This window comes from Monodelphis domestica, chromosome 6 (genome assembly GCF_027887165.1).
Source record: "Monodelphis domestica isolate mMonDom1 chromosome 6, mMonDom1.pri, whole genome shotgun sequence".
NCBI classification, from domain to species: Eukaryota; Metazoa; Chordata; class Mammalia; order Didelphimorphia; family Didelphidae; genus Monodelphis; species Monodelphis domestica.
This window is the reverse complement of record NC_077232.1, coordinates 1,020,797-1,044,107: the sequence shown is the minus strand read 5'-3', so window position 1 is coordinate 1,044,107 and position 23,311 is coordinate 1,020,797. Positions and strand designations below refer to the sequence as shown.

Genomic DNA, 23,311 nt, shown 5'->3' with positions numbered 1-23,311 from the left:
GGCAGGGAGAATGAGGACAGAGAGGGAGGGTTTGGAGAAAAGAAGGCAAACTCTGCTTTGGACAAGCTGGGCTCCAGAAGCTTTTGGATGGAGCTGAGGCAGAGAGATTAGGGCTGGATTCCTCCATCTAGGACTCTTCTGTGGAAGGAGGGGGATGGAGGAGAGGGGTGGGAGGTCGATTACAAGAGGGGCAACAGGGAGTGGCCAGAGAGAAGTCTGCAGCACCTGAGACCCTCACCCACATCTCCAGGACCACCCAAATAGGGGAAAGGGCAAACTTGGGAAACCGAGGAAGGAAAGGGCTGTGCCTTCCCTTTGCAGCCACGCAGGGAATGCGGGGATCCTAACCACAAAGCCATCCCAGGGCAGGGGGTAGGGATCCTGGGGGGAAGGCAAGCTCCCGGTCCCCGAAGGCAGGAACTGGCCCTGGTTCGGCTGAGGAGCAAAGATAGTCATCTCCACGTCCTTGAAAGTATTTCAGAGACGGGGCAGGGTCTGGTCGGCCCCTCCATGGCCCTGTTCCTCGGCGGGCGGGAAAACGTGGCAGTCCTCTACACGTGCAGAAGAGGGACCGCCGAGAGGAATTCGAGAAGATGCCGAACTGCGCAGACGCAGCCCCTTCCGGGAACATCCGGGCCGGGCTGGGAATGGGGCGGAACTCAAAGAGCGGCGGAAGCGGAAGCTGCCCTGCCCCCCCCTCCACTTCGCTGTCTGTTGCTGGGCAGTGCTCTACGTGCGCCTGCGTAGCCGCGCACGCTTCGCGCCGGGGGCGGGTCTGAGGGCGGGGCTAGGTGGGTAGTCAGCTGACAAGCCCGCGGCAGCGGCGGCAGCGGAAGCCAAGCGGTTGCGGGGTTTGGGGTCCGAGGTCCAGGCTCCTGGGCGGCGAGCGGGTGAAGCGGCCATGGCGACCACCGTCAGCACCCAGCGCGGCCCGGTAAGGCTGGGGCGCTCGGGGACACCTTTTTCTGCCACTTGTTAGGTTCCGGGGGGGGGCGGGCTCCGGGGCGCCCTTTCCCCTGTGCGTTAGTTTCTTTGGGACCCAGGGCTCCGCCTCCTGCGTTTCCCCCTTCTCCCCCGTGAGGAGGGGGACTCGTGAGGACTCGGGACCGCTTCTCTTCTCCCTCCCCTCTTCGCGTGTTGGGGGCCGTGAGGGGGTGGACTCTGGGGGGACCCCTCCCTCTTTGACCTTGGGGGGTGGGGCCGGGCTCTGTGATGCCCCCCCTGTTGGGAGTGGCGAGCTCTGTGCCTTCCCACCTTGGAGAGGCTACTGCTCAGAGGAGGGCTGAATTGGGGGAGCCAGGCACTGGCCAGAAGGGGGCTCGGAAGGGCTTCTTGGGGTGTCTCTTGACTGGGATAGGCCCTTGGGGGGCCTCCCTTGCCCTTCTTCCCTGGATCTGGGGTGGGCATGGCCTTTAGGGCCACACTAGAGCAGAGCTCCTTGAGGCCAGAAACCCGGGACCCCCAGGCAGCCCAGAGCAGAACCCTTGACGCTGAGAGGGTGGGGCCAGGGACCCGGCGATCAGGGAAGAGGGGGCGGTGGAGGCCCCCCTCCCCAGGCCTTGTGGCAAGGCACATCCCAGCCCCCCCTTCTCTTCAAGCTGGGGGGTAGGGGCGCTCTCTTAGGGCTTCCCCAAAGGGTTTGGGCATCGCTGGGCAGAAGCTCCAGCTCAGCCCCTTGGGGTGCTTTCCCTGCTGCAGGAGGACCCAAAGGAAGCCAGCTGGGCTCCCCCCAAGAGCGACGGTGCCCTCCTTGGGGGCGCTTCAGGCAGGAGGCCAGGCGGGCTCCACCGGCTCAGCGGGTCCCAGGCTGGGAGAATGGCCCGAGCCTCAGGCTTTCTTGTCATCTTGCCTGGGAGCTGGGCTGTGCCCATTCTGGGGAAGAAGAGCTCCCAGTCAGGCGGGCATTGCCAGGCCAAACCTGTCGGGCAGCTTCTGCTCCTGTCGGGAAGGTGGGAGCCCCGGCTGTTTGGTGTGCTTGTTCGAGGGCCTCCTCTTCCTTCCTGGCCCAGCTCTGAGCGCTGAAGGTGCTTCCTCCAGCTAGGATCCGCCTTGGCCCCGGGGGCAGCAGCCCCCCCCCACCTGCCGCCCCGAGGCCCCCCTTTGCCCTTTCCCGAGGAGTCTTGGTGTCTGCTTGTGGGGGACAAGGTGGGCTCTAGTCCCAGGGCCCCAAGGGGCAGAACCCACCCAAGGGACTGTCCGAAGTCAGAGGCGAGACCAGGCCCTGCCCTATTCAGGCGTCGCCACTCGGGGCCCAGCCGAAGCTCCCTCAGACGTTCTTCTAGAACTGGGGCTTCAGGATGGACAGCCGCCCCGGGAGTGACTAGGAGAGTCGGGCCTTGTGCCCTCGGCGGGCCTCTGGGAACATCTCTCCTCCCCCCATCACCTCTCTCCTGGACTTTAGCGGCCGGGGGGGGGGGGGGGGGGTCCACCTCCCTCAGCCTCCCTCCCCCAGGGCAGCCTGCGTCACTGTGTCTTCCATTGCCAGAAGGAGGATGCACTCCCTTGCCCAGGAGGGCACTTGCATCGGGCCCTTTCTTGGGCAGGAAGGGCAGAGGCAGAAACACCAACTACTCTTGGCAGCACTTAGTGACAGCAGAAGTGTGGAAAGGAGGCGACGACCCAGCCGTAGAGGCAGCCAGAAGAATGCTGAGCCTGGGGACCCCTGAGTTCAAATCCAGCCTCACATACTCCCTCACTGCATGACCCTGCGCAAGTCACTTCATCTCTGTTTGCCTCAGTTTCCTCGTCTGTAAAGTGAGGAGAATTGTAGTCCCTCCCTCCCAGGGCTCTTGTGAGGATCAGATGAGGTGCTGTCCTTGCGTGCTGCTCCGCCTTCAAGCATCATTTAATGCCAGCAGTGTGTGCACAGGCCCTGCGCTTAGCGCTGGTCCCATTTTACAGGGGGAGGTGGAGGTGGGCAGAGGCTCATGGGAGAATCCTGAGAAATCCAGGAGCACCGGCCAGATGGGCTAACATGAAGGGAGCAGCAGCCTGGCACACTGAACAAGGCCAGTCGTGGAATGAAGAAAGCCCGGAGCACGTAGAGCGGGTGTCCGAGCCCCCCCGAAGTCTCCCTTCTGGGCCGGCCTCTCCGGGCCCCTGGCTGGGACTGGACTGACCGATGACAGAAAGTAAAGTCTGGGGCCACCTCCAGCCTCTGGACCACCAGTTTGCAGCAGCTTCCTCAGGCTCCACCAGGGGGTGCCCTGGCTCAGCCCGACTCTCATCAGAGCCCTTTGAAACTTTGGTGATTGGCTCCGTCTGCACGTCGGTGTGGCCGCTGCGCCGCCTGTGCTTTCCCCTCCGGGACAGGAGAAAGGCCGGGGCTGCAGCTTTCGGCTTAAGGCGCTTCTCTTCCGAGGCTCCTGTTTGCCACCTTTGTCAGGGGCCAGGCAGGCCCAGTGGTGGCTCTGGGGGCCCGGGCCGCTCGCAGTCCAGCCTTGGTTTGGTCACTTGGTGCTGGCACAGACTCCTCATTCTCCCTTTGAGCTGATCAGCATCATTTGTGTGGGGATCTTCAGAGACATGGTTGGGGGGTGCCCGGGGGGACTGGGGAGGAGCAGCAGGCACTCACTCCATTGCCTCCAAGAAGAAGCAGACAGCTTATGTTGGCCCAGTGCTTTAGGCTTGTGGAGCCCTCGCCTCATGCAAGTACCATGCCCCCATTTTACAGATGAGGAAGCCGAATCTCAGTCCAGAGCTAGTCTGAGGTGTGCGAGGGGGGAAAGGGGCTAATTATATAAAAAGGTTGGACTGTGGATTTTTTAAGAATAGGGTCGCCAAGAATTTAATTTATTCCAAAGAGATTTATTTCCAAAATATAGAAAGAGTGAAGTAAGAAAATCAGAGCAAGGATAGGGTAAGATGTCTAGCCTAAGCACTAAGTAATTTACTCTGACCCCTGCTCAACCCAGGCAGGAGAGTTTAGTCCTTAACCAGAGAGGCCTCGGCCCTTGTAGCCGAGGACCTGGGGAGGCAGGGAGCCTCTCTCAAGAGGCTAGAAAATCCAGGAAAGGAGGCAGCCTTTTCACTCACCACGTGTCAGTCCAAAGGGAGAGATTTAAGAACAGCCTCACCAGGAACAGGCTCTCAGGTCCAGTCAGCAGATTTTTCTCCAGTCTCCACTAAAGAATGAAGAACTGCCTCTCACAGGAAGTTCAACGCCAAGTAGAACCTGCACTCAGGAAAGTTGTAACTCCTTTTTAAAGACACTTTTTTTTTTTGCGCCACTTCCTGCACCTTCCCCTAATTTTACGTCTACCAATCACAGTTGAAGCTTTGCTTTAGGACCGCCCAGGGGCGGCCAGTTTAATTCTGATTTGTCACCCACTACTGCACATGTGGGTCACAGATCTCCTACTTAATGATTAAGTGGGACATTTACACTTTTGGTGATTAGATCTAAAAATGGGTAGGGGGGTTCATTTCATTTTCACAGGTATTGGGCCAGGAGAAGACTTTGGTAGCCCCCAGACCGTCAGCAACCTCCCACAAGCTGCTGGTCCCTCTTTCCTTATATGACTCCCTTCCTTGCCTCTCAGCATTTCTGTTTCTCTTTTGCTGGTCACTCGCCCAGTCAGGGCTGCACTATCTCCTCTTCATTCTCTTGACTCTTGTGGGTCTCCCTTCGAGATCTGCAGATTCAGACCCCAGCTCTCTCCTGAATGTCTCTCAGCCCTGTGTCGTCAGTCAAATCAGGCAACAACATATATTAAGCCCCTGCTGTGCACCAGACAGTAGCCTATGCCTGGGGAGGCAAAGAACAGTCCATACTCCCAAGGTGCTCAGGGTGCAAGGGATTTCTCTGCACTGCCTGGGTGCTTTGGGAATGTCTCAGACTCAGAACGTCCAAAAGCAACATCTCTTCTCACCAGAACAAGCTCTCCCCTTCCCTTCCCCGTTTCTGCCCTGGCCCCCTGGCCTTGCCAAATAAATCTTGTATTGATTGACAAGGTCATTGTTGTCCTCCACAGACTCAGCCTCTGGCCTCCCAAGAACTCCAGTCTCCTCTCAGTCACCTTCCCAGAATGTCTAGACAGAGTGTCTAGGGGGAAGTCATGGGGGGGGGGGGAGGAGGAGGCAGAGGCAGAAGGGATTGGGTAAGAGTTGGTGACATCTGTGCCAGGTGGGCAGGGGAGGTAGGAGACATGCTGGCAAATGGAAAGAAGATACTGAAACTGGGACTGAGAACTAGATTGATGCTGGATGGGCAGCACTTTGTGGGGAATGGCCTGAGTCTGAATTGAGCTGGAGGACAGTGAGTGAAAGGGAGATGGTGACAGAGCTGGGGCAGGTAGGGTGGGAGCCAGGCACTGAACCGAATATACAGATGCCAGCAAAGAGGAAGCTCCTCCCTGGCCTCCAGGACCCTTTTAATGGGGGAGGGTGGCCCATAAAGGCACAGAGGCCAAAGTGAAGCATGGTGGTCAAGTCCTTCCCCAAAGGGAAAGAGGCCAGCCTGGCAAAGGGATGTTCTGGGATGAGAAGGCCTCAGCCTTGGCAGCTGTACGTAGGAGCAGGGTCTTTATTCAGGAGGTGCCGGCTTCCTGGGTTTCTCTTGATTGGGAATGTTAACCTGGAAGTGGGGTAGAGGATGCCAAGGAGAAGGTGGGCCGAGGGGGAGTCCAGGTGAGAGAGGAGAAGGATCTGATCCATTGGGGGAGGGGGATGGCAGATACTGGGACGAGGGGGGGCCCTCAGGTTTTTATCTGAAAGGGAATGACCTGGTGACTGTAGAGAAGACCAAGGAGGGCAATGAAAGGATTGAGTGGGAATGAGAAAGATAATGGTGTCTCTTAGGAATTCACCTGCTAGTTTGGGAGTGGGAGATGTCTTGGAGGAGCTGCCGCCACTGCCAGCCCACCCTCACGTGCCCATAGTTGGTTGGGATTTGAATCTTAAATTTTTGCCCAAGAATCAGATTAGAGTCCAATAAGTTGGGTTTACTGAGGAGAGAAGAAAAGATAAGAAAAGAAATGAGAAGCTAATGAAGAGAAGAGCCAAGCCTTCTCACTGCAGTCCTTGTGTCATCCTCCAGCCAGTGTTCATGGAGCCTTCGTGGCCCTTCCTCACCCTATCCAGGCACCATTTTGTATTGTGTGCCTAACAAAACCAAGTGATTGGGCCATGCTTAATGAGCCCCAGCTGTCTGAGGAGTGGGCCAGATGCTCCCTCTGTTTCCAGGCAGCTTGAGGTGGCCTTTCCTGGGCCCCTTCACTCCCAGACTCCAGGTCCAGTCCAGCTTAGGTCCTGCAGTGCTAGGTTGTCTCCAGGTGTAGCAGGATTCCTTCCCTGGCGCCATTTTTGTGTGCGTGAATGGGAAGAAAAGCAGACAATCTGCCCACCCGTGAGTCCTCAGTCCCCAGGAGCATAGGCCAGCTTGGAGATAGCCACAGGACTGCTTACCCCGGCATGGAGTGTGGCCCAGCGGACGGAGAGCTGGCTTTGGGAACAGAAGGACCTGCCTCTGAGATGAGCCGCTGGGGTCACGCTGGCCCTTCCCCATTGGGATTTCCCTGAAGTTGCCAAAAGGTTGTTAACTAGCCTCGACGGGGAGGTTCTCTGGAAAGGCCAGCTCGGGGTGCCTTGTTCCCAGGACTGTTCCACGTATTGGCCGGCCCCAGCAGCCCGCCCCTCTTCCCAGGACAGGACCGCTGCGTCGTCATAGTGATTCGCAGTAAAGGAAGTCCCTGGAGCTTTCTGGAGTGGACAGCACGGAGCAGCCACCATCTCATTGGTGCTTCATGTCAGCCTCACTTGGAAGGCGCCAGGGCCCCCGAAGGCTAGCCTTGCTGGACTTTCCAGACTCCACTTGTTCCCCGCTCCAGCCAGGTGTGCCATCCCTAGGCTGCTTGGTGCCTGTGAGGCCTCCCGGGCCCTGATGTACAGCTTGGACCCCATTTATGCCCTCCCTCCTGAGCCGTCCCCGTTCCTGGTGGGTGGGTGTGATTATTCCCTCGTAGACGTGGCTGAGTCTTCTCCTTTGGGCCAGAACCTCCAGGCCAGTAGGAGTCGGTCCACTCTTTGTCCTTGTACGTCCAGCTCCTGGCCAGAGCCGAGCACGTGGTCTGCCTTTGCTAACATGCTGGATTGCTGAGATGCCCCGGCCGGGAGGTGGGTGTCCCTGACCCAGGGGAGATGACGTCCATTCAGGCCGGTACGGAGGGCAGGGATCGGACAGTTTGGGCCTCTGAGGCCTTCCCATTCCCAAGATGCTTGAGTTCATCCTGTCAGAGGCCCGGAGTCGAGGCCGGACTTGGCTGAGAGACGAGGGGGGCTGGTCAGTGAGGCCCGAAGGCTCCTCGCAGCAGGAGACGGGGAGGTCAGAGAAGAGCCTCCAGGCGGTTTTGTTTCCGGGACAGACCTCCGGGCCGGCCCTAAGCGTGCTCCTCGGGCTCCGTTCTGTGACGCGGATTTGCTGCCTTTTTTGTCAGGGAGCGTCAGGACCGATAGAGACGGTTTAAATGCCGAAGCCGGGAGGCCTCTCATTCCGTTACCTAATGTATCGTCCACAGAGCCCTGGAGCTTGTCCTCCTCCTGAATCCTTTTCATCGCGTGGTTCCCCTCCAGTCTGTGGCCTCCGTGCACCCGGGGAGCCCGGAGCGGGCCTGCCAAGAGGGCTCCTCGGGGGAGAGCGTTCCGGTGGTGCTGGTCTGGTCCCTGGAGACAGTGCCTGTGCCTAGGCAGCGGCTGTCTTCACGGTGGTTTGGTGGCCGGTCCTCGTGCTGGGCCGCCGGCTCGTCAAGGAGGCGAAGGTTTCCCTTTCACCAGACTTTTATTTATCTGTTAAACATGTCCTAGTTCCAGGTCAACGTTTTCGTGTTCTCCCCCCCCCCGGAGAAGACCAGCAGTTGGATATCGGCTCCACATTCATCTGGGCTGTTTGTGCCCGACCCGTGGCAGAGATTGGTCTCCCGCCGGACTTGGACCCGCCGTAGTGCTGACACTGGGATCAGCTTCGAGCAGAGGACAGCAGCCTCGCCAGACACATTGTAGAGCCTCGGTGCGGAAGAAAACCAAGAAAAATGAGGGAGGCTGGGCATCTCAGCCCGCACCCGGGCTTCTCTGCTTGTGCTCGGCCCCCCCGGCCCCCTGGGAGTTGCTTTGGGCGGAGGAGCCCGCTCTCCTGGTTCTGCATCCGTTCCTGCAGGTCCTCCCAGGCTCCTTGGAGACCCCTCAGCATTTCTTAGCTCCCCGCAGTGGTTCCCTGATCGTGGGCCTCCCAATGAACGTCTGACAAGGTTGGGCGGCCTCAGCCGGGCGACCTTGCCCTTGGTAGGCCGGAAGAGGCCGGGCAAGGTAGGGCCTGCCTCAGTCTCCTCGTTTGTAAAACCGGGACAGCGGCCCCCGACTTGGCCCGCTCCTGAGGGCGAGCTGCCGTGGTGGTTCTGTGGCTCGCTGGAACTAAACAGAGCCAGGACGTGCCTCGTCCGAGCTTGGGACTGGGCTGGAACCCGGCCGGGCCCTCTCCAGGGCCGCCAACAGGGCTTTGTGAAGTTACTAGTGATCCGAGTGGCCGCGCTGCGCGGGGCCCCGGGGGTCTGTGCCCACGGCTTGCCCCTTTTTATCGGGCACGCGGGCAAAGGCGCCGATGGCACACTGGTGCAGAGCTGGGAGGAGTCCTCAATCCCGCCGCCGCCAGAGTTAGGAGCCGGAAGGGAGCCCTGGGCCGGATAAAGGCCGGCACGCACGTGGGACAAAAGCTTCAGCACCCCAGTGTGAGGAGGGTCCGATGAAGTGAGCCTGGCACAGGCAGGCTCAGAAGAAATGCTTCTTCCCTTCCCTTCTCCCTTCCCGCTTGTTCTGAAAGCAGGCCGCGGGGCACCCCACAAGCTGGCCCGGTGCCCTTGTGGCAGTTTGTGGGGGTGGGAGGCGAGCGTCGGCCCCGCACAGATCTCCCCTGGGCCAGCGGGCTTCATTCCGGGAGCTGCCGTTTAGGGCGCACGTTGCTGGGGAAGCTGGAGAGGTCGCAGGGAGGTAGTGGAGGGCCTGGAGAGAAGGCTCTGTGGGGACAGGAGCGCCGCCTTCGGTGTTTGAAGGGCTCCCTCGTTCAGGAGGCCCCCAGAGGCCGGCTGGGAGCTGGAGAGTCCTCACCGTGCTCCCTCTGTTCCCCCAGGTTTACATCGGCGAGCTGCCCCAAGATTTCCTGCGCATCACCCCCACCCAGCAGCAGCAGCAGATCCAGCTGGACGCCCAGGCTGCCCAGCAGCTGCAGTATGGCGGAGCCTTGAACACTGTGGGCCGACTCAACATCACTGTGGTGCAGGTACTGGCTTGCCGTTGGCCCCGGGGTGGGCGGAATTCCCTCAGAGGGCGGCTTTATGCATGGCCAGTTGGACCCGAAGATGTCGTTCTTGCTTTATCATCCCGCGTCTGGGAGCATTTTGTCTTTTTGTCGTCTCAAAGGAGAGCTGGGCAGTTTGACCCTGACTGGTGATTGTTGCCCCCCTTGTCCAGAGTGGTGGGAGGAGGCCGTGACGGAAGGCGAGTCTTCCCCTCCTTGACGGGTGCTTGCCAGGCTTTCTGTCCCGGGCCCCTCTTGAAGCTTCTCCCATCAGCCTCCATCCCCAGAGGCCAGAGGGGGCTTGCTCTGGGGCTGCTGTGGCTGGAATTGCTCATTTTTGGTGGGCACCTGCCGGGTTTCCCCGAGGGCATCTCGTGTATAGGTGACTGCCAGACGGGGCTGTGCCAGGGCTCTCAAGTGTAGAGATGATACGGGGCAGGTGGAGATGGCAGCCACAGTTTCCCGTTCTGTCCATCCAGTGGGTTGGTTTTCCTTGTTATTAGGGCTGTAGTCAGCACAGGGATCATACAAACCGGGGGGACATCCCCACCCTGGGCCAGGTCTGCTTGGTCTGATGGCTTGTGAAGGGCCTCAGGGGTGCTGCAGTCAAGGAGGCCCAAAGGCCTCTCCTGGAGGGTAGCTTTGGAGAATCCCCAGACCCCCATCAGCTGCTCAGCTGGAAAGTCTGCGGAAGGCCTCAGCTGAAAACTTGCCCAGCCCCTTCCTTCTCTGGCTTGCTGTCTCGCCAGTTTTTTCCCAAGATGTGTAGGAGTCAAAGGGAACATTTCAATGCTGCCCCTGCGTCTGTGCAAGGTCCTAGCAACGCTGCCCCGATGGTCTGAGCAGACAGCTCCTGCCCTCTTCCCCATCTTTGGGGAATGGTTCAGGGATGCTCTTGTCTCTTTTTCTTGAGTTTTGGCATCACGAGCACCATCTACCACCGCTGACTCTTCCTTTAACAAGTGAAATGAGGCCACGCACTGGCTCTGCCTCTCCCTGGACAGCTTCAGACTGAGGCCCCTGAACATTGGTCCCCTTCCTTGCTCGGGCAGCCAGATGAGCCTCTAGCTTGGTCTGGCACCCAGCCACCATTCTGCCCTGGCTGCTTACACTCTGTGGTTGTGGGGGGCTTCTCTGGCTTGTTGATGTTTTCATCGGTGTCCATGGATTTTGCTGTCACCTCCAAGCAGACAGTTTGCTGATCTGTGATCTTTTCAGCCCTCACTGATCGTCAGTCTTGGGGCAGCAGCTGCCCATGGATATCGGGAACTGGATGTCCAGGAGACAGCCAAAGCTCAACGTGTGCCCAACTCAATGATTAATTCATTCCTCCAACCCTCCCTCCCCTCCTCCCCTCCCTGTTACCGTCCAGCTCCCATCTAGGAGTCATCCTGGAGTCTTCAGTCTCTCTCATCCCCCAGATCCAAGATGGTGACAAGGCCTATGTTTCACCTCTGCAACATTTCTGGTCAATCTCATCTGTCACATCTCTTATCAATTTCACTTTGGGACCATCTCTGGTCAATTTCACATCTCCAAACATCTCTTGTTTATTTCACCCCCTGGACCATTTCTTGTCCATTTAGCCTTGCAGCATCTTCGTTTCCTCAGTGTCTGCTGGGGGTGGGGGTGGGGGTGGGGGCTTCCTCCCTAGAGGCTCTCTCCACTCCAGGACCTCCTCTTGACTATCAAAGTGAGCTCCCAAAAGCCAGGTCTGATCACTATACTGCCCCCACCCCATCCCCACTCAGTAAACTTGGGGGGCTCCTTGTGGCCTCCAGAAACACAGAGAAACTCTGTGTTCTCACTTAGGAAGCCTCCACTGCCTGTACCCTTCTTGCCTTTCTGGTCTTCTGACACACTTCCCTCCCCTTCCCAGTGATGCCGGCCTCTGGGCTCTTCCTCACCCAGGACATCTCTTCTCGAGGCCTAGAGTGCTTTTGCAGAAGGCCTTCCTGGTCCTCTCTGAGGGAATGGCTGAGCAAACATAATCTCATCTGATCCTCAGGCCAGCCCTGTGAAGCCTGCAGGAGTTAACCTCCCCCTCATCTTACAGTTGGGGAAACTCAGGCAGAAACCGGGTCAGCAATTTGCCCCCAAGGGTCACCCAGCTAGGAAGTGTCTGAAGCTGGATTCGAATTTGGATCTGACTTTCTCTCTCCTGTTCTGTAGCAGCTGGCCCGGTTACTGCCTGTGTAGTTGTTTGCTTGTTCCCTTGAAAGCAGGCACTGATTTTTTGCTTTTTGGCAATGGTGATGGAATGAAAGACACTGGGCCCCCCCTCCATTGGCCAGGCTGGTTTCTTATCTTTCTTCTCACCTTTTTGTCCAGAACGCTGCTTGCCTCAGTTTCCTCATCTGTAAAATGAGCTGGAGGAGAAAATGGCCAGCCTCTGTCAAAAAAACTCCCGATGGGGCCATCTGACACAACCACAATTTTGCTGGAACACGTTTGACTTGGCCATCTCGTATGGGGCACTTTTCGGGTGTTGTGGCAGCTTCATCACCAGCTTACTGGCATGAGCTGTCTTTGCCCATTCGTGCCAGATCTCTCCAGAACCCTCCCAAAAGCAGGCCTTTGTCTCCTAGAAGGACCCTGGCCGTTTCTCCCCATTCTTCTTTGGGGTGGCTGGGATTCACCTGGAAATCCGTCTGCTTTGGAAGTGGCCTGGGATTCTCTTGGGCCGGCGCCTGACCCACTTTTCATTCAGCTGCGGCGGGCGGGCGGGCGTGTGCTGGTGCCCAGAAGCAGCTCGGAACACTTGGAGCTTCTGTTCTGCCCTTAGAGGCCCCCAGCACGTACGGTGGCGGCACTCACTGGGCTGCAGTTGTGACCCTTGGAGGCTCCCCCGGGGGGCCGAACCAGCTCTTCCACGGACTGTTTTGATTGGATGTTACGGGGGAGTCTCTGCTCTTTGCCTTGAAGATAAAAGGTCGGCCTGCTTTGGGGGGGCATTTCAGCTCTGAAACAAGTGCTTGTGCCCAGTGGGGAAACTGAGGGCTCCGCTTTGGATGGAGGCAATCCCGCCTGCTCTCCTGGGCCCAGCACAAGCTCTCGGGGTCGTCTGTCCGTGATAGCCCCAGGAGGGCTGGAATCTGGGCCCTGGCATTTCCTCCATTTGCCCCCTTGGAGCGACTGCCAGGCTCCTGTGGGAGCTTCTGGTGGCTTCTGGGCCTTGGTTGCTCCCCCCTTCCCCGTTTAGCGGGGCATCGGCAGCTCCTTTCTGCTCTTCCATCTTCCAGAGGGTCTGGACCGAGTGGGGTGGATAGACGGGAGAGCCCTCGCGGGAAGGAATGAGCATTTGTTGGGCCCGTGCCGTGTTTAAGTCCAGGAGGACGGCGCCGGCCCCCAGAGGGCTCCCACCAGCTGGGGGAGGCGGCCCCCCAAGGGAACTTGAGCTTGTTGACTGCTGGGGGGTGTCGAGACCTGGAAGGAGGGGTCCTGGGGGGAGGCAGTCGGCAGCTGTCACGGTACAGCCGCACACCTGCCAGTCGTGCAGAAACAGTGGCCGCTCCGTCGAGGGCCGGCTCGTCCCCTGCCTCGGGAGGGTGGCTCGCTTCACGCTCTCATCCTTGGGCTCCGTGGGCCCCCGCTGCTCCCTGTTCCTAGATGGGGACTCCTGGGAGGCCTTTGGTGGCCTCGTGCCCAGCTTTTCCAGGCCAGGGACCGCCCTCTGGTGCCATCCCCTGCGTGGGCCTAGAAACAGGGTCGTGCAGGTTAGACAAGTGGTTCTGGTGCTCGGCCGCCCTTTCCTTCCTCTCGTAGTGCTTGGTTTGGTGGTAACAGCAGAAGCTGTGATGGGCCCGGACTCAGACTCGGGCATCTGGCCCACCTCTGCTTGAGCCTCCCTCTCAGGACGGGGAGCTCAGCACCTGCCAGGGCAGCCCAAGGCCCTCTGGAGCCAGGAAGCGAGAATTGGATCCAGGGTGTTGCTGACCTAGTTTTGGCTGTGTCGAACTATAAAATGCTTCCTTCAGGCCACGCGGGTGAGCCGCAATTGAGCCTCGGACCTGGGAAGATTTCGAGGTCTGCTGGGTGCTTCGGGTCCCTCAAACCCCTTTTCTCTGACCGGGTTTTCTCGTAGGCCAAGTTGGCAAAGAACTATGGGGTGACCCGGATGGATCCGTACTGCCGTATCCGCCTGGGCTACGCCGTGTACGAGACAGCCACTGCCCACAACGGCGCCAAGAACCCTCGGTGGAATAAAGTGATTCAGTGCACGGTGCCCCCCGGGGTGGACTCTTTTTACCTGGAGATCTTTGACGAGGTAAGGCCCGAGGGATGGACAAACGGATGCGCAGTGAGTGATTGCCCCCGCAGCGCTGTGTGCGAGTGGCGTGGCAGGTTTGTGTCGTGCGTGTCTGAGTCAGGGCCTGTTTAGGATCTGGATGGGCTTGAATCAGCCACATCCTGGGAGGCTCTCTCACCCTCTCGTATTCTTGAAGAACCGAGGCTGTTGGCCAAGAGCCCCTTTTGTCCCGCTCCTTTCCTCTCATCCCCCAGGCGCCTTCGGCCGCAGTTCGGTGTCTGCCATCTCCCTCTCCTCTGTGATGCTCCCCTTCCATCCCATCTCCTCCGGCAGATGGCTGCCCCCCCCCCCCGCCCATCACTCCTGCTTCGGGGCTCCCCGTCTACGGGCAGCAAGCACCCCCACGTGCCCTCGCCCTCAGTGCCCATCCTTCCCTGCCAGCTGTCTGCCCGCCTCCGCTCCTTTTTGTGGCTCAGGGCCTGGAGAAGGCCCCGGGTGATAGGCGTCTCCAGTCCTGCTCTCGGCCTCGGCCTCGGCCTCTAAGAACTAGTCTCTGCGCAGTTCCTCGTGGATCTTTGATGACCGCTCGCTTCTCCTCCTCCTTGGCTTCTGCAGCCGGGGGCACCCACCAGTAGTCTCGCTGCCCTCTTTTCTCCAGGGTCTCCTCTCTCTTTGCGGCCTTGTGGCCCTGGGCAGCCCTCTGCGCTTTTAGTGATCTTCCCGTGGCCCACGATCATCCGGCCTGCCCTTCCTTCCCCAGGCTCTCCGCTCACCCCCAGACCCTGACGGGATGCCCCATCGACATCTCTCACTTTCCCCGGAGCCCCCTTAGCTTCTGCGTGCTTCCCGCAGATTGGGCCTTCGTTGCCCTGCTCTCTTCCCTTCTCAGCCCCTGGAGCCTTTCAGAAAGCCTTGAATCCATCTCCTCTCTTCCTCCCAGCCCTGGTCTCCTGCCGGAGCTGCTGGCCGGCCTCTTCTCTCCCTCTAGCCCTCTCCGGGTTCTAAAGCAGTTTGTTTGTTTGTTTGTTTCTGAGAGTCCTTGAAATCCGATGGCCAGACTCTTTTTGGAGGCAGCTTTCAGAGTTAAGCCCTTCCCTTCCATCTTAGAAGTAGTATTGGTTCCAAGGCAGAAGAGTGGTCAGGGCTGGGCAGCGGGGGTGAAGTGACTTGTCCAGGGTCACCCAGATAAGACGTGTCTGAGGCCGGATTGGAACCAGGACCTCCGGTCTCTAGGCCTGGCCCTCCAGCTGCCCCTTATTCAGTGATTCTTGACCTTTTTTCTCCTTCCTCTCTTTTCCAGGTCAGGTGTTTTCGCTGTGCGAAAGCTGCCTTGAAACTCTTGCTTTGTCTCTTCCAGGAATGCCCGGGTGGTGCTCTGTGCCCGGCCTTTGTCTCTCGGTGCTCTGAAGCCGTTCTCTTCCTGGGTTTCTGTCCCCAGAGCCTCTCTGAGCCCGGGGAAGCTTTTTATGGCCGGGTTCTTCATTGGCGGCTCATTCTTCCTGCCCCTGGCCTTGGGTTGGGCGGAGGGAAGGCCTGGCCTGCTTCTCTTGTGCTTGCTTGGGGGGCCCTGCCAGCCAGTGGGGAGGCTCCGGAGGGAAGGAGCTGCAGCTCCCCTTTGGCCTGGGCTTCCTGCCCCGGTTCTTCCTCTCAGGCTACAGATGGGGCTGGAAGCTGGCCTCTGAGCCGCACACACGCTGCGCACGTCTGACCGGCTTCTCTCCTGCGTGGTCGCCCCCGGCCGCTCCTTAGCTCAGGACGCCTCTCCTGGCGCCCCTTCTCCAGTGGCCTCGATCAGTGCTGGGAGGGGGGGGGGGGCAGCCCAGGCTGCGGGGCCGGACTGGTGTTTTCTGCGTTTGTTTGGAGAACAAGGGCGGAACTCGCTGGACCTGCCTGGCTCTGGGAATTTGAGTTGTGAATGAATGAAAATGATCGCGGCAGGCCGAGGCGGGGGGTGGGGGCTGGCCTGTGTGCGCGCTCTGACTCGGGCCTCTCCCTTCTCAGCGAGCCTTCTCCATGGACGACCGCATCGCCTGGACCCACATCACCATCCCCGAGTCGCTCAAGCAAGGGAAGGTGGAGGACGAGTGGTACAGCCTGAGCGGCAGGCAGGGCGACGACAAGGAGGGCATGATCAACCTGGTCATGTCCTACTCGGTAGGTGGGGCGCAGCCCTGGCTGCAGGGCCCCTTTCCGTGGTGCGTGTCGAGAAGGCCCAGGGCGGCGGCGCCCTCACCGGGGCCCTGAGGGCCCGAGCGGACGCCGGCTGGGAGCGCCTCGGCCGCCGGAATCGGGGCGGGTTTCCTCACTGCAAAGCATGTCTGTCCTTCTGCCCTCCGAGGGAGTTGTAGTCCTTTGTTTCCTTTCAAAGCCTGCGAGTCCGAGCCAGGAGGGCTGGCCAGTGGGGGTGGGGTGACTTGACCTGGGCCACACCTCCAGGATTTGCACCCAGGACCCCAACTCTGGGTTGAGCCACCTGGCTGCCCCCTACTTTGACCCCCTAAACCCCAAGCCCGAAGAGTCAGTCGGGCGGTAGCATCGCCTCCACGGCTACATGGGGGCAGCGGGGTTGATTTGAAGTTTCTCCGGGGTGATTGTCCCCCCGGGATGTGCCCTTCGTGGCCCGGCACGCACCCCGAACCCCTGTAGGGGCAGAGCAGGCCCTCTGCCTCGTGTCCCGACGTAGCCAGGCTGTCTGCGGCTGCCCAGTGCCGTCCGTCGCCTCCATGAGCTTCTGAGGAAAGAGCCCGGCGGACGAGAGCCCGGCCTCCAGACTCGGTGTGGCCGGAGAGGTCAGAGGCATCCTAGCGGTCATCGCGGGGCCCAGAGCCAGAGAAGGAGGCTCCGCCTGTGCCCGGGGCAGCGAGCTCCCGCTTTCCCCCCAAGGCCTCCTCTCTGGGCCATCCTCCGTGCGGCCGGCCCGGCCCGCTGACCACCTCTTGTCTTTCTGTCCCCAGTCTCTGCCGACCGCCATGATGACGCAGCCTCAGCCTGTGGTCCTGATGCCCACAGTGTACCAGCAGGGGGTCGGCTACGTGCCCATCACAGGTACGTCGCTCCTCCCCCCGCCCGGCCCCGAGGACTCCCAGTCCTCCTGGAGCGTGGCGACGGCCGGCCGCCATCATGGAAACTCGGAAGCCTCCTGGGCTTTGGGCGGCCCTTTCTCGCGGGCACGTTCCTCTTCCTGGCTGCTGTTGTGCCAAGTGCCCGGCCCTGGGGGAGGGGAGAAGCCTTTCAAAGGCTTTGCCGGGAGCAGTGCTTAAGGCGGCAGCTTCATCGACTTGGCCGGCCGCTGGGCAGCACGTCCAGAGCGGCTTCCTCAGCCGCCACAGGAAGTGGCCGATGAAGAGAGCGTGGGCGGCGCGCCACAGCCCGCGTGGCTCGTCGGTTTCCCTCGTGGAAACTGAAATTGCCCCGTGGGACTTCCTGAGAAGCACCTTCGGGTCAGCGAGGTCGTGGGCTGTCCCTGCCCCCGGAGGGAGCCTGCAGGGCCGAAGAGGACGGACGGGGGACGCCCGCCCGCCTTCGGGGAAACGTGGGGCCCCTGCGTGTGGCCGCTGTTACTGTGCGTGTAGGGCCGGCTGGCTCTGAGCCCCCCGGCCAGCTCCGCGGCTTGGAGCCGCCCGCCCGCTCCTCTCCGCCCCGGACCCCGGGGCTTGCCCGGCGGCCTGTGTGGGGGCTGCGGGGGCGCAGACTCGGCCTCGTGGCTCGCTGGGTCAGGAGGGGAGAAGCTGAGGCGCGCGGAGGGGCCCCCCGAGAAGGCGGACGTGGCCCAGCTCTCAAGGCAGGGAGGCGCGCTGAGTTGCCATTTCTTCTCGTTCGCAGGCGTGCCGGCGGTGTGCGGCCCGGGCGTGATGCCCCTGGCCGTGGCCCCTCCGGTGGTCAGCCCCCCGGCCCCGTGCAGCGAGGACGACCTGAAGGCCATCCAGGACATGTTCCCCAACATGGACAGAGAGGTGATCCGCTCGGTGCTGGAAGCCCAGAGGGGGAACCGGGAGGCCGCCATCAACTCCCTGCTTCAGATCGGGGAGGAGTCGTAGGCGCGGGGGGCCTCGCGCGGGACCTGGAGAGAGGAAGGTGGCCCACGAGCGAGCGTCCGTGCGTCTGTGCGTGCGTGCGTGCGTCCGTGCGATCGTCCTCTCTCCGTGCCCCCTCCCCCTACGCTGTCGTGGCCACTGTCTGCACATGGGTGTGGGTTTCCCACCTCCCAGCGGCGGCGCCACACGTCGGCGCCATTGGGCTGAGGGGGGAGAAGCGTCATCGCGTGTATTTATTCCCTCGCCTCCCCTCCCCCCGCCTCCCCGGGAGGAGGCTCACAGGCATGCCCCCCACGTAGCTGTACCCCGAGAGCATGCTCCCCCGAGCGTAGCCCTTAGGTCGCCCCGAGGGGGCCCGTCCATGCCAGCCCTGCTCGTGTTCACCGCTGAGCCCCTCCAGGGGGCGTGGGGGGGCGCCCAGGGGCCCCCCAGCCCTCTTTAGACAACTCGAGGCCGTGCACTTTCCGGGGGGCCGCAGGGGGAGGCCCCTTTGTCCCCGCCAGGCTTGGGGAAGGACCAAACGCGGGGTCGGGCCGCTCTGAAGAGGCGGCGCCCCTCGGGGCCAGCTTGGGGCCGGCTTCCCGCTGGCCTGGGGCCCTGCTAGCCTGGATTCTTGGGCCCCATCGTGGTGTTGAACCCGAGGGCTGGAGCGCCAGACCTTGGCCGCCGCGTGACCAGAGGAGGCGTGGTCATGCCCCCCCCCCCCCCCCCCCCCCCGCTCTCCTTTGGGGCTGCGCGGCTGGACCTCGGAAGGACTTTCTCAGGCGGGGACTGGGGAGGGCCGTCACCGTGGCCCGAGACGGGCTCGGACCCGGGCGCCGCGCCCTGCGGCTGCTCGGCTGGGCATGTGGCACAAGGCAGGCGGCCGGAGGGCATCTGCCCAGCCCGGGACAGCAGAACGACTGGCCGTCGGCCCTCCTCTCCTTCGGCGGGCGCGGGTGCGAGCTCGCTGGCGGATCGCCCGGGGTGCGGGTCCTCGTTCTGTAGTTGGGTCCAGCGTCTGCGTCTTCTGCTTCGCGAATGTCTTCTAACTTAATAAATGGTCGTCTGCGTGGATGTTAAGCAGGCCGTCCAAGGCCTTCCGGAGCTCATTCTGCGACCTCGAGCCCAGAACACGGGGGCTTCCCTTGGCCTGCGCGGCCCCCGGGGTCCCCGACGAGGGGGAGGGCGTGCCGGGCCGCCCTTCCTGCCCCTCCCAAGCGCGCTCCCAGGGACTCCCCGCCCCGGGCGCCCCCACTTGTCTTTGTGCTCCTGGCCTGGCTGGAGGCTCGAGGGAGCCGTTCTAGAGCCCCAAAATCCCCCCAAACCTGGACGCCGTGCCGGGAAAGGCCGGACCGCGGCCTCCGCCAGACGTGCCTTCGCTGGAGGAGACGCTGCTGGCCGCCGCGGTCCGGCTCACGAATGGAAGCAAGAAGCCTCTCCTCGGACGGGACTGCGAACTGGGGCTCGCCAGCCTCGGAGCGGCCGCCTCACCGAGGAGCCTCAGCTGGGTCCACGGAGGGGTCCCGGTTCTGTTGGACCAGGAAGGACCAGAGCAAACATCCTGCCGGGGGGGAAGGGACCGTCCTGAGCCGGCGCAGGAGGCGGGATGCCGGGGCTGGGGATCAGCCTTGGACCAGCCACGGGGCGCCAGGCGCTCTCGATGGCTGCGCCACACGCGTGGGAGGAGGCCGAGGCTGGTGGCCTTTGAGGAGGGGGAAGGAGGCTGCGGCCTGGAGTCCTCGGCAGCCTCGTGGCCCGTCTCATCCGGGGGCTTGGCCGATGGGCCAGAAGGTCCTGCTTGCGGGGAGACGCCGCTGCCAGGCAGGAGGGTCCTCGGGGGCCGCTTTTGGCAGGGCCGAGGCCTTGGGGAGTCTTCAGGAGCCCACAGACCCCAGGCTGCCTCTCTGCCCGGAGGATGCCCGGGAAGCAAGCCGTCTCCTCCATCGGCGTCTGGGGCTGCTTGCCTGGCTCCCGGCTCTCCCTCGGGCGGCCTCGCTTCTTCAGGGCTGGGTTGGGGGTTTGGGCCGGTCGGGGTGCTGAGGAAGGTGGGCTCCTCCCAGACAGAAGAAACGCTGCTGGCCCCGGGGCGACCAGGAGGGACTCCAGGCCCACCCCCAAAGCCGGCCTCGGCCCGCTTTGTTCAGGGAGAGCCTCTCCTGCGCTCCACCCCGGCTGCCAGCCCTTCCCCCCTCCCCACCCTGAGTAATCCGGCCAATAAACATTAACCGAATCCCGCCGGCGTGCCAGAACAGAGTCCTTGCCCCAAGAAGCTCACGGTCCCCTCCCCTCGGGGAGACGGCACCCGAAGGAGCCCCGGGGGAAGGGGAGGTAGCCGGCGGGGGGCACAGACGACCCCAAGGGAAATGCATGTCGGCTAGGCCTGGCCCCTCCTTAAAGGGAGGAAGAGGCTGGCTCGTCTGCAGCCGGAGGCCGGGCCCAGGAAGCCCAGAACTCCTGGGCCGTTCACTTGGCATCCTCGGGCTCCGGCGCAGTGCTTGGCCCAGCAGAGAGCGAGTAGGTGCCGCTTCACTGATGCTGCGCCACTCCCTTCTTTCGGCAGAGCTGGGGAACCCTGGGAAAAGCCACCAAGAATTAGCAAAGGGTTGGACCAAACCGCTCATTCTGTCTTGCACCCGGACGGCACAGTGGGTAGAGTCAGGACCTCGGCAAGGCCCGAGTTCAAATCAAGCGGGATGCTGCCTGGGTGAACCGGGGACGTCCCTTCATCCTGTTTGCCTTGGTTTTCCCATCTGTCAAATGAGCCGGAGAAGGAAATGGCCGGGAAAACCCCGACTGGGGCTGTGCGAATGGCCACAGAGGGAGGGCCCCGGCGAGGGGGACGCTGCACGGACGGACGCCGGACCCTTCCTGCCCCTCCGCTCGTGCCGTGTCTAGGCAGGCCCTCGCCCAGCCGTCCCCCACGTTCGGTTGATGCTCTGAGAGGAGCCTTCCCCGCGCCGCTGCCCCTCTGCCCTTCCGAAGGTGGCTCCTCCAGGCCCAGCGCCTTGGTCAGAGGGGCGCCCGGCCTTGAGCTCCCACTCTGGGCCCCTTCCCGGCCCTTCCCCGGGAGCTCCGAATGGAGCCGAGTGCCGACTGCGGAGGCCCCGGAGGGAGCCCTGGGAGGGCACAGGCTGCTCCTGTCCCTGCGTCCCCGGCGCCAGCGGCGAGTGGCGAGCGGTCGGCGCAGGCTCCGATCGCGCTGTCTGCCGGGCAGCCGCGGGGAGGCCTCCGTGGCTTAAAGGCACCGACGGTCGTCGGGGGCGTCCCAACTGGGCCTCGGCATGGCGGTGTGGCGCCCTGGGGAAGGCGGCGGGTGTAAACACGCGGGCCCTGGGCTCGTTGCCTGGTGCTCGGCCATGGGGATCGGTCCTGAGGGAGGCGGGCCACCAGCGGGCCCTGCTCTCGCCTCCGCTCCCCTCCTGCTTCTGGAGGGTCAGCTGGCAGCGACCCGAGAGCTGGGCAGCGCCCAGGGAGGCTGCGGGCGGAGCTCGGCCTGCCCGGCCGGGTGCTAGCTCTTGGTCTTACCTCGGCAGGCGCCCTGGGCCAGCATCCTCTTAGGCCACTCAGCTTGGGGGGGTCCAAGAGGGCTCTCACGGCCATCAGGCCCTGCCCGGAGCCTCAAGCCAAGGAAGTCAAGACCTTCCTGTGTGCCAGGCCACTTGGAGAGAGAATGGAGAAGGAAAGGGAGAAAGAGGAGGGGAGGAGGGGAGGAGGAGGGGGAAGAGTCGGGCTCAGCCCGCTTGTCCTGGGGGATCACCGGCATGAGGATGGCTTCACTCCAAGCAGAGAAGCCTGCCCAGCCCCAGGGACAACTCCTCGCCCTCTGCCCAGGAGAGCTGGTGCCAGGCGCCTGTGCGCCTGAGAGCAGGGCCTGAGGGGAGGGGAACTTTCTCCTCGCGCTTCCATCCCGCCACCCGCTGCGCCACTCACATCCTCAGGGAGGTTCCGGAGATTCAGTGAGAACATCTCGGCTTTCCTCAGGGAACTCGAGGCCCAGAAAAAGGGAAAGTTCTGCCATGCTCCCTCGTGGGAGGTGCAGGCGGGCAGATCTGTGGAGACGATGGCTACCACATTCCTTTTTGCCTCAGCAAAGTGGGGTAACGGGACAGATGCCAGCAACACTGACGGCTGGAGCCCCTGGAGGGGTCTGGGGGGCCAGTTTTGCCAGCCCGAGTCCCCCACCTCCTCCTGACAGCCTTCCTTGATTGCTTCCATCTTCCATGCCTCTCAGGCATCTTGTCGATGCTCACCCCTGCATTCAGTCAGCATTTATGAAGCGCCTGTGGTGGTCTTGGCCTTCTGCTGCCTTGGGGTGTCCAGAGACAAAAAGGGAACAGTGCCTGCCCTCAAGCTGCTTCCCTTTCCTGGAGGATAGGCAATAGTAAGGAATAAGTAAATAGAAATTATATAGGAACTCATGTAAAAAATGGGTAGCTAGCTGGTGTTATAGTGGATAAAGCACCAGGCCTGGAGTCAGGAAGACCCGAGTTCAGATCTGGATTCAGACAAATACTAGCAGTGTGACCCTGGGCAAGTCATTTCCCCTGTTTGCCTCAGTTTCCTTATCTGTCAACTGAACTGGAGAAGGAAATGGCTGACCCCTTCAGCATCTCTGCCAAGAAAACCCCAAAATACCTCCAAAAGAGTCTGTCGCCATGACCTAACAACAAAAAGGAAAACCACGGCCACCTCCCCGTCCATCCTTTCCAAGCACCCTGTTGTCCAGCCCAACTGACTTTCTCGCCATTTTTCCTGCATGAGAGCTATTTCCCATCTCCACCCCTTTGCCCAAGCTGCCCCTTGCCTGGGAAGCCCTCCTTCCTCCCCTTCACAGATCCCTTGTTTCCTCCTATCAGCCAAGATGCCTCCTTCTGCCCGAAACTTTGAGGGGAATGTTCTGTGGATGGTCCCACCCAGCATGTCCCAGACCGAGCTCATCACCTTCCCTTTCCTGGCCCCCCAGCCCCCCCCCCCAGGGGCTCCAGCCATCAGTGTTGCTGGCATCTGTCCCGTTACCCCATTTTGCTGAGGAAACGGGCAAGCACTGGTGAAGTGATGTGCCCAGGATCACACAGCGAGGAAGCATCTGAGCTTATTGACCAGGGCCTCTTGGCTTATTCATCCATTATTTCTGTCCACAGCACCCCCTCAGAGATCTAACCATGCTACTCCCCTATTCAGTAAACCTCAGTAGCTCCCTATTACAAAATAAGCTATCTTAGACCTAGAGCCATAAAGGACTTTGGAGAGCACCTGGCCCTCCCCCCATTTTGAAGATCAGCAAACTGAGGTCTAGGGAGGTCTCGCTGGCATTCTGATTCCTAGAGCCAGCCTTAGTCTCTGGCCTGAGTTCCAAAGCTACATTATGTACTGCCTCCTGGGCATTCCCAACTGGTAAGCATGGGCCATCTTGGACCTGATGTGTGTGAGCAGAACACAGTGCCTTCTCCCTCCAGCCCTTCCTCACTGCTGCCCTTTTTCCAGGCACCCTCAGCCCCCTCCCCTGAGAGCCAGCCAATGGCCAGCAATGCCCGAGACTCCTTCTCTTCCCCGAGGACCCTCTGGTGTATCCACCACTCGGCCTGGGCCTTGCCACCAAACCGAGGAGTTTGTGCTTGAATTTGGGGATGGTGGTGTGGGAAGAGCACAGAGGCTGGAGTCTTGGTGCCCCAGCCCAAGCCACCTACCCAGTGGCTCCCCAGGGATCTGCTAAGGACGTCTTGGCTCTGGGTGCCAGGAGTTTGCCATAAGAGCCAAGCCTTG

The 23,311-nt window shown here is 61.5% G+C and overlaps 1 protein-coding gene across 1 annotated transcript; it reads left to right on the top strand.

Annotated features, from left to right (window-relative positions):
- Positions 1 to 18,628, top strand: TOLLIP (toll interacting protein). Its single transcript, XM_001362615.4, has 6 exons — positions 1 to 934; positions 9,116 to 9,265; positions 13,368 to 13,550; positions 15,534 to 15,686; positions 16,487 to 16,577; positions 17,355 to 18,628. The coding sequence occupies exons 1-6, from the start codon at positions 902 to 904 to the stop codon at positions 17,567 to 17,569; spliced, it is 825 nt and encodes a 274-aa protein (XP_001362652.1). The 5' UTR covers positions 1 to 901; the 3' UTR covers positions 17,570 to 18,628.
- Positions 18,629 to 23,311: the final 4,683 nt, after the last annotated feature.

What these genes read in the sequence shown, in the direction of transcription:
- TOLLIP (XM_001362615.4), top strand. Translation starts at nt 902, where the DNA reads ATGGCGACCACCGTCAGCACCCAGCGCGGCCCG. An exon ending in TCAACATCACTGTGGTGCAG is followed by an intron (nt 9,266 to 13,367) that starts GTACTGGCTTGC and finishes GTTTTCTCGTAG; the next exon opens with GCCAAGTTGGCAAAGAACTA. An exon ending in ACCTGGAGATCTTTGACGAG is followed by an intron (nt 13,551 to 15,533) that starts GTAAGGCCCGAG and finishes CTCCCTTCTCAG; the next exon opens with CGAGCCTTCTCCATGGACGA.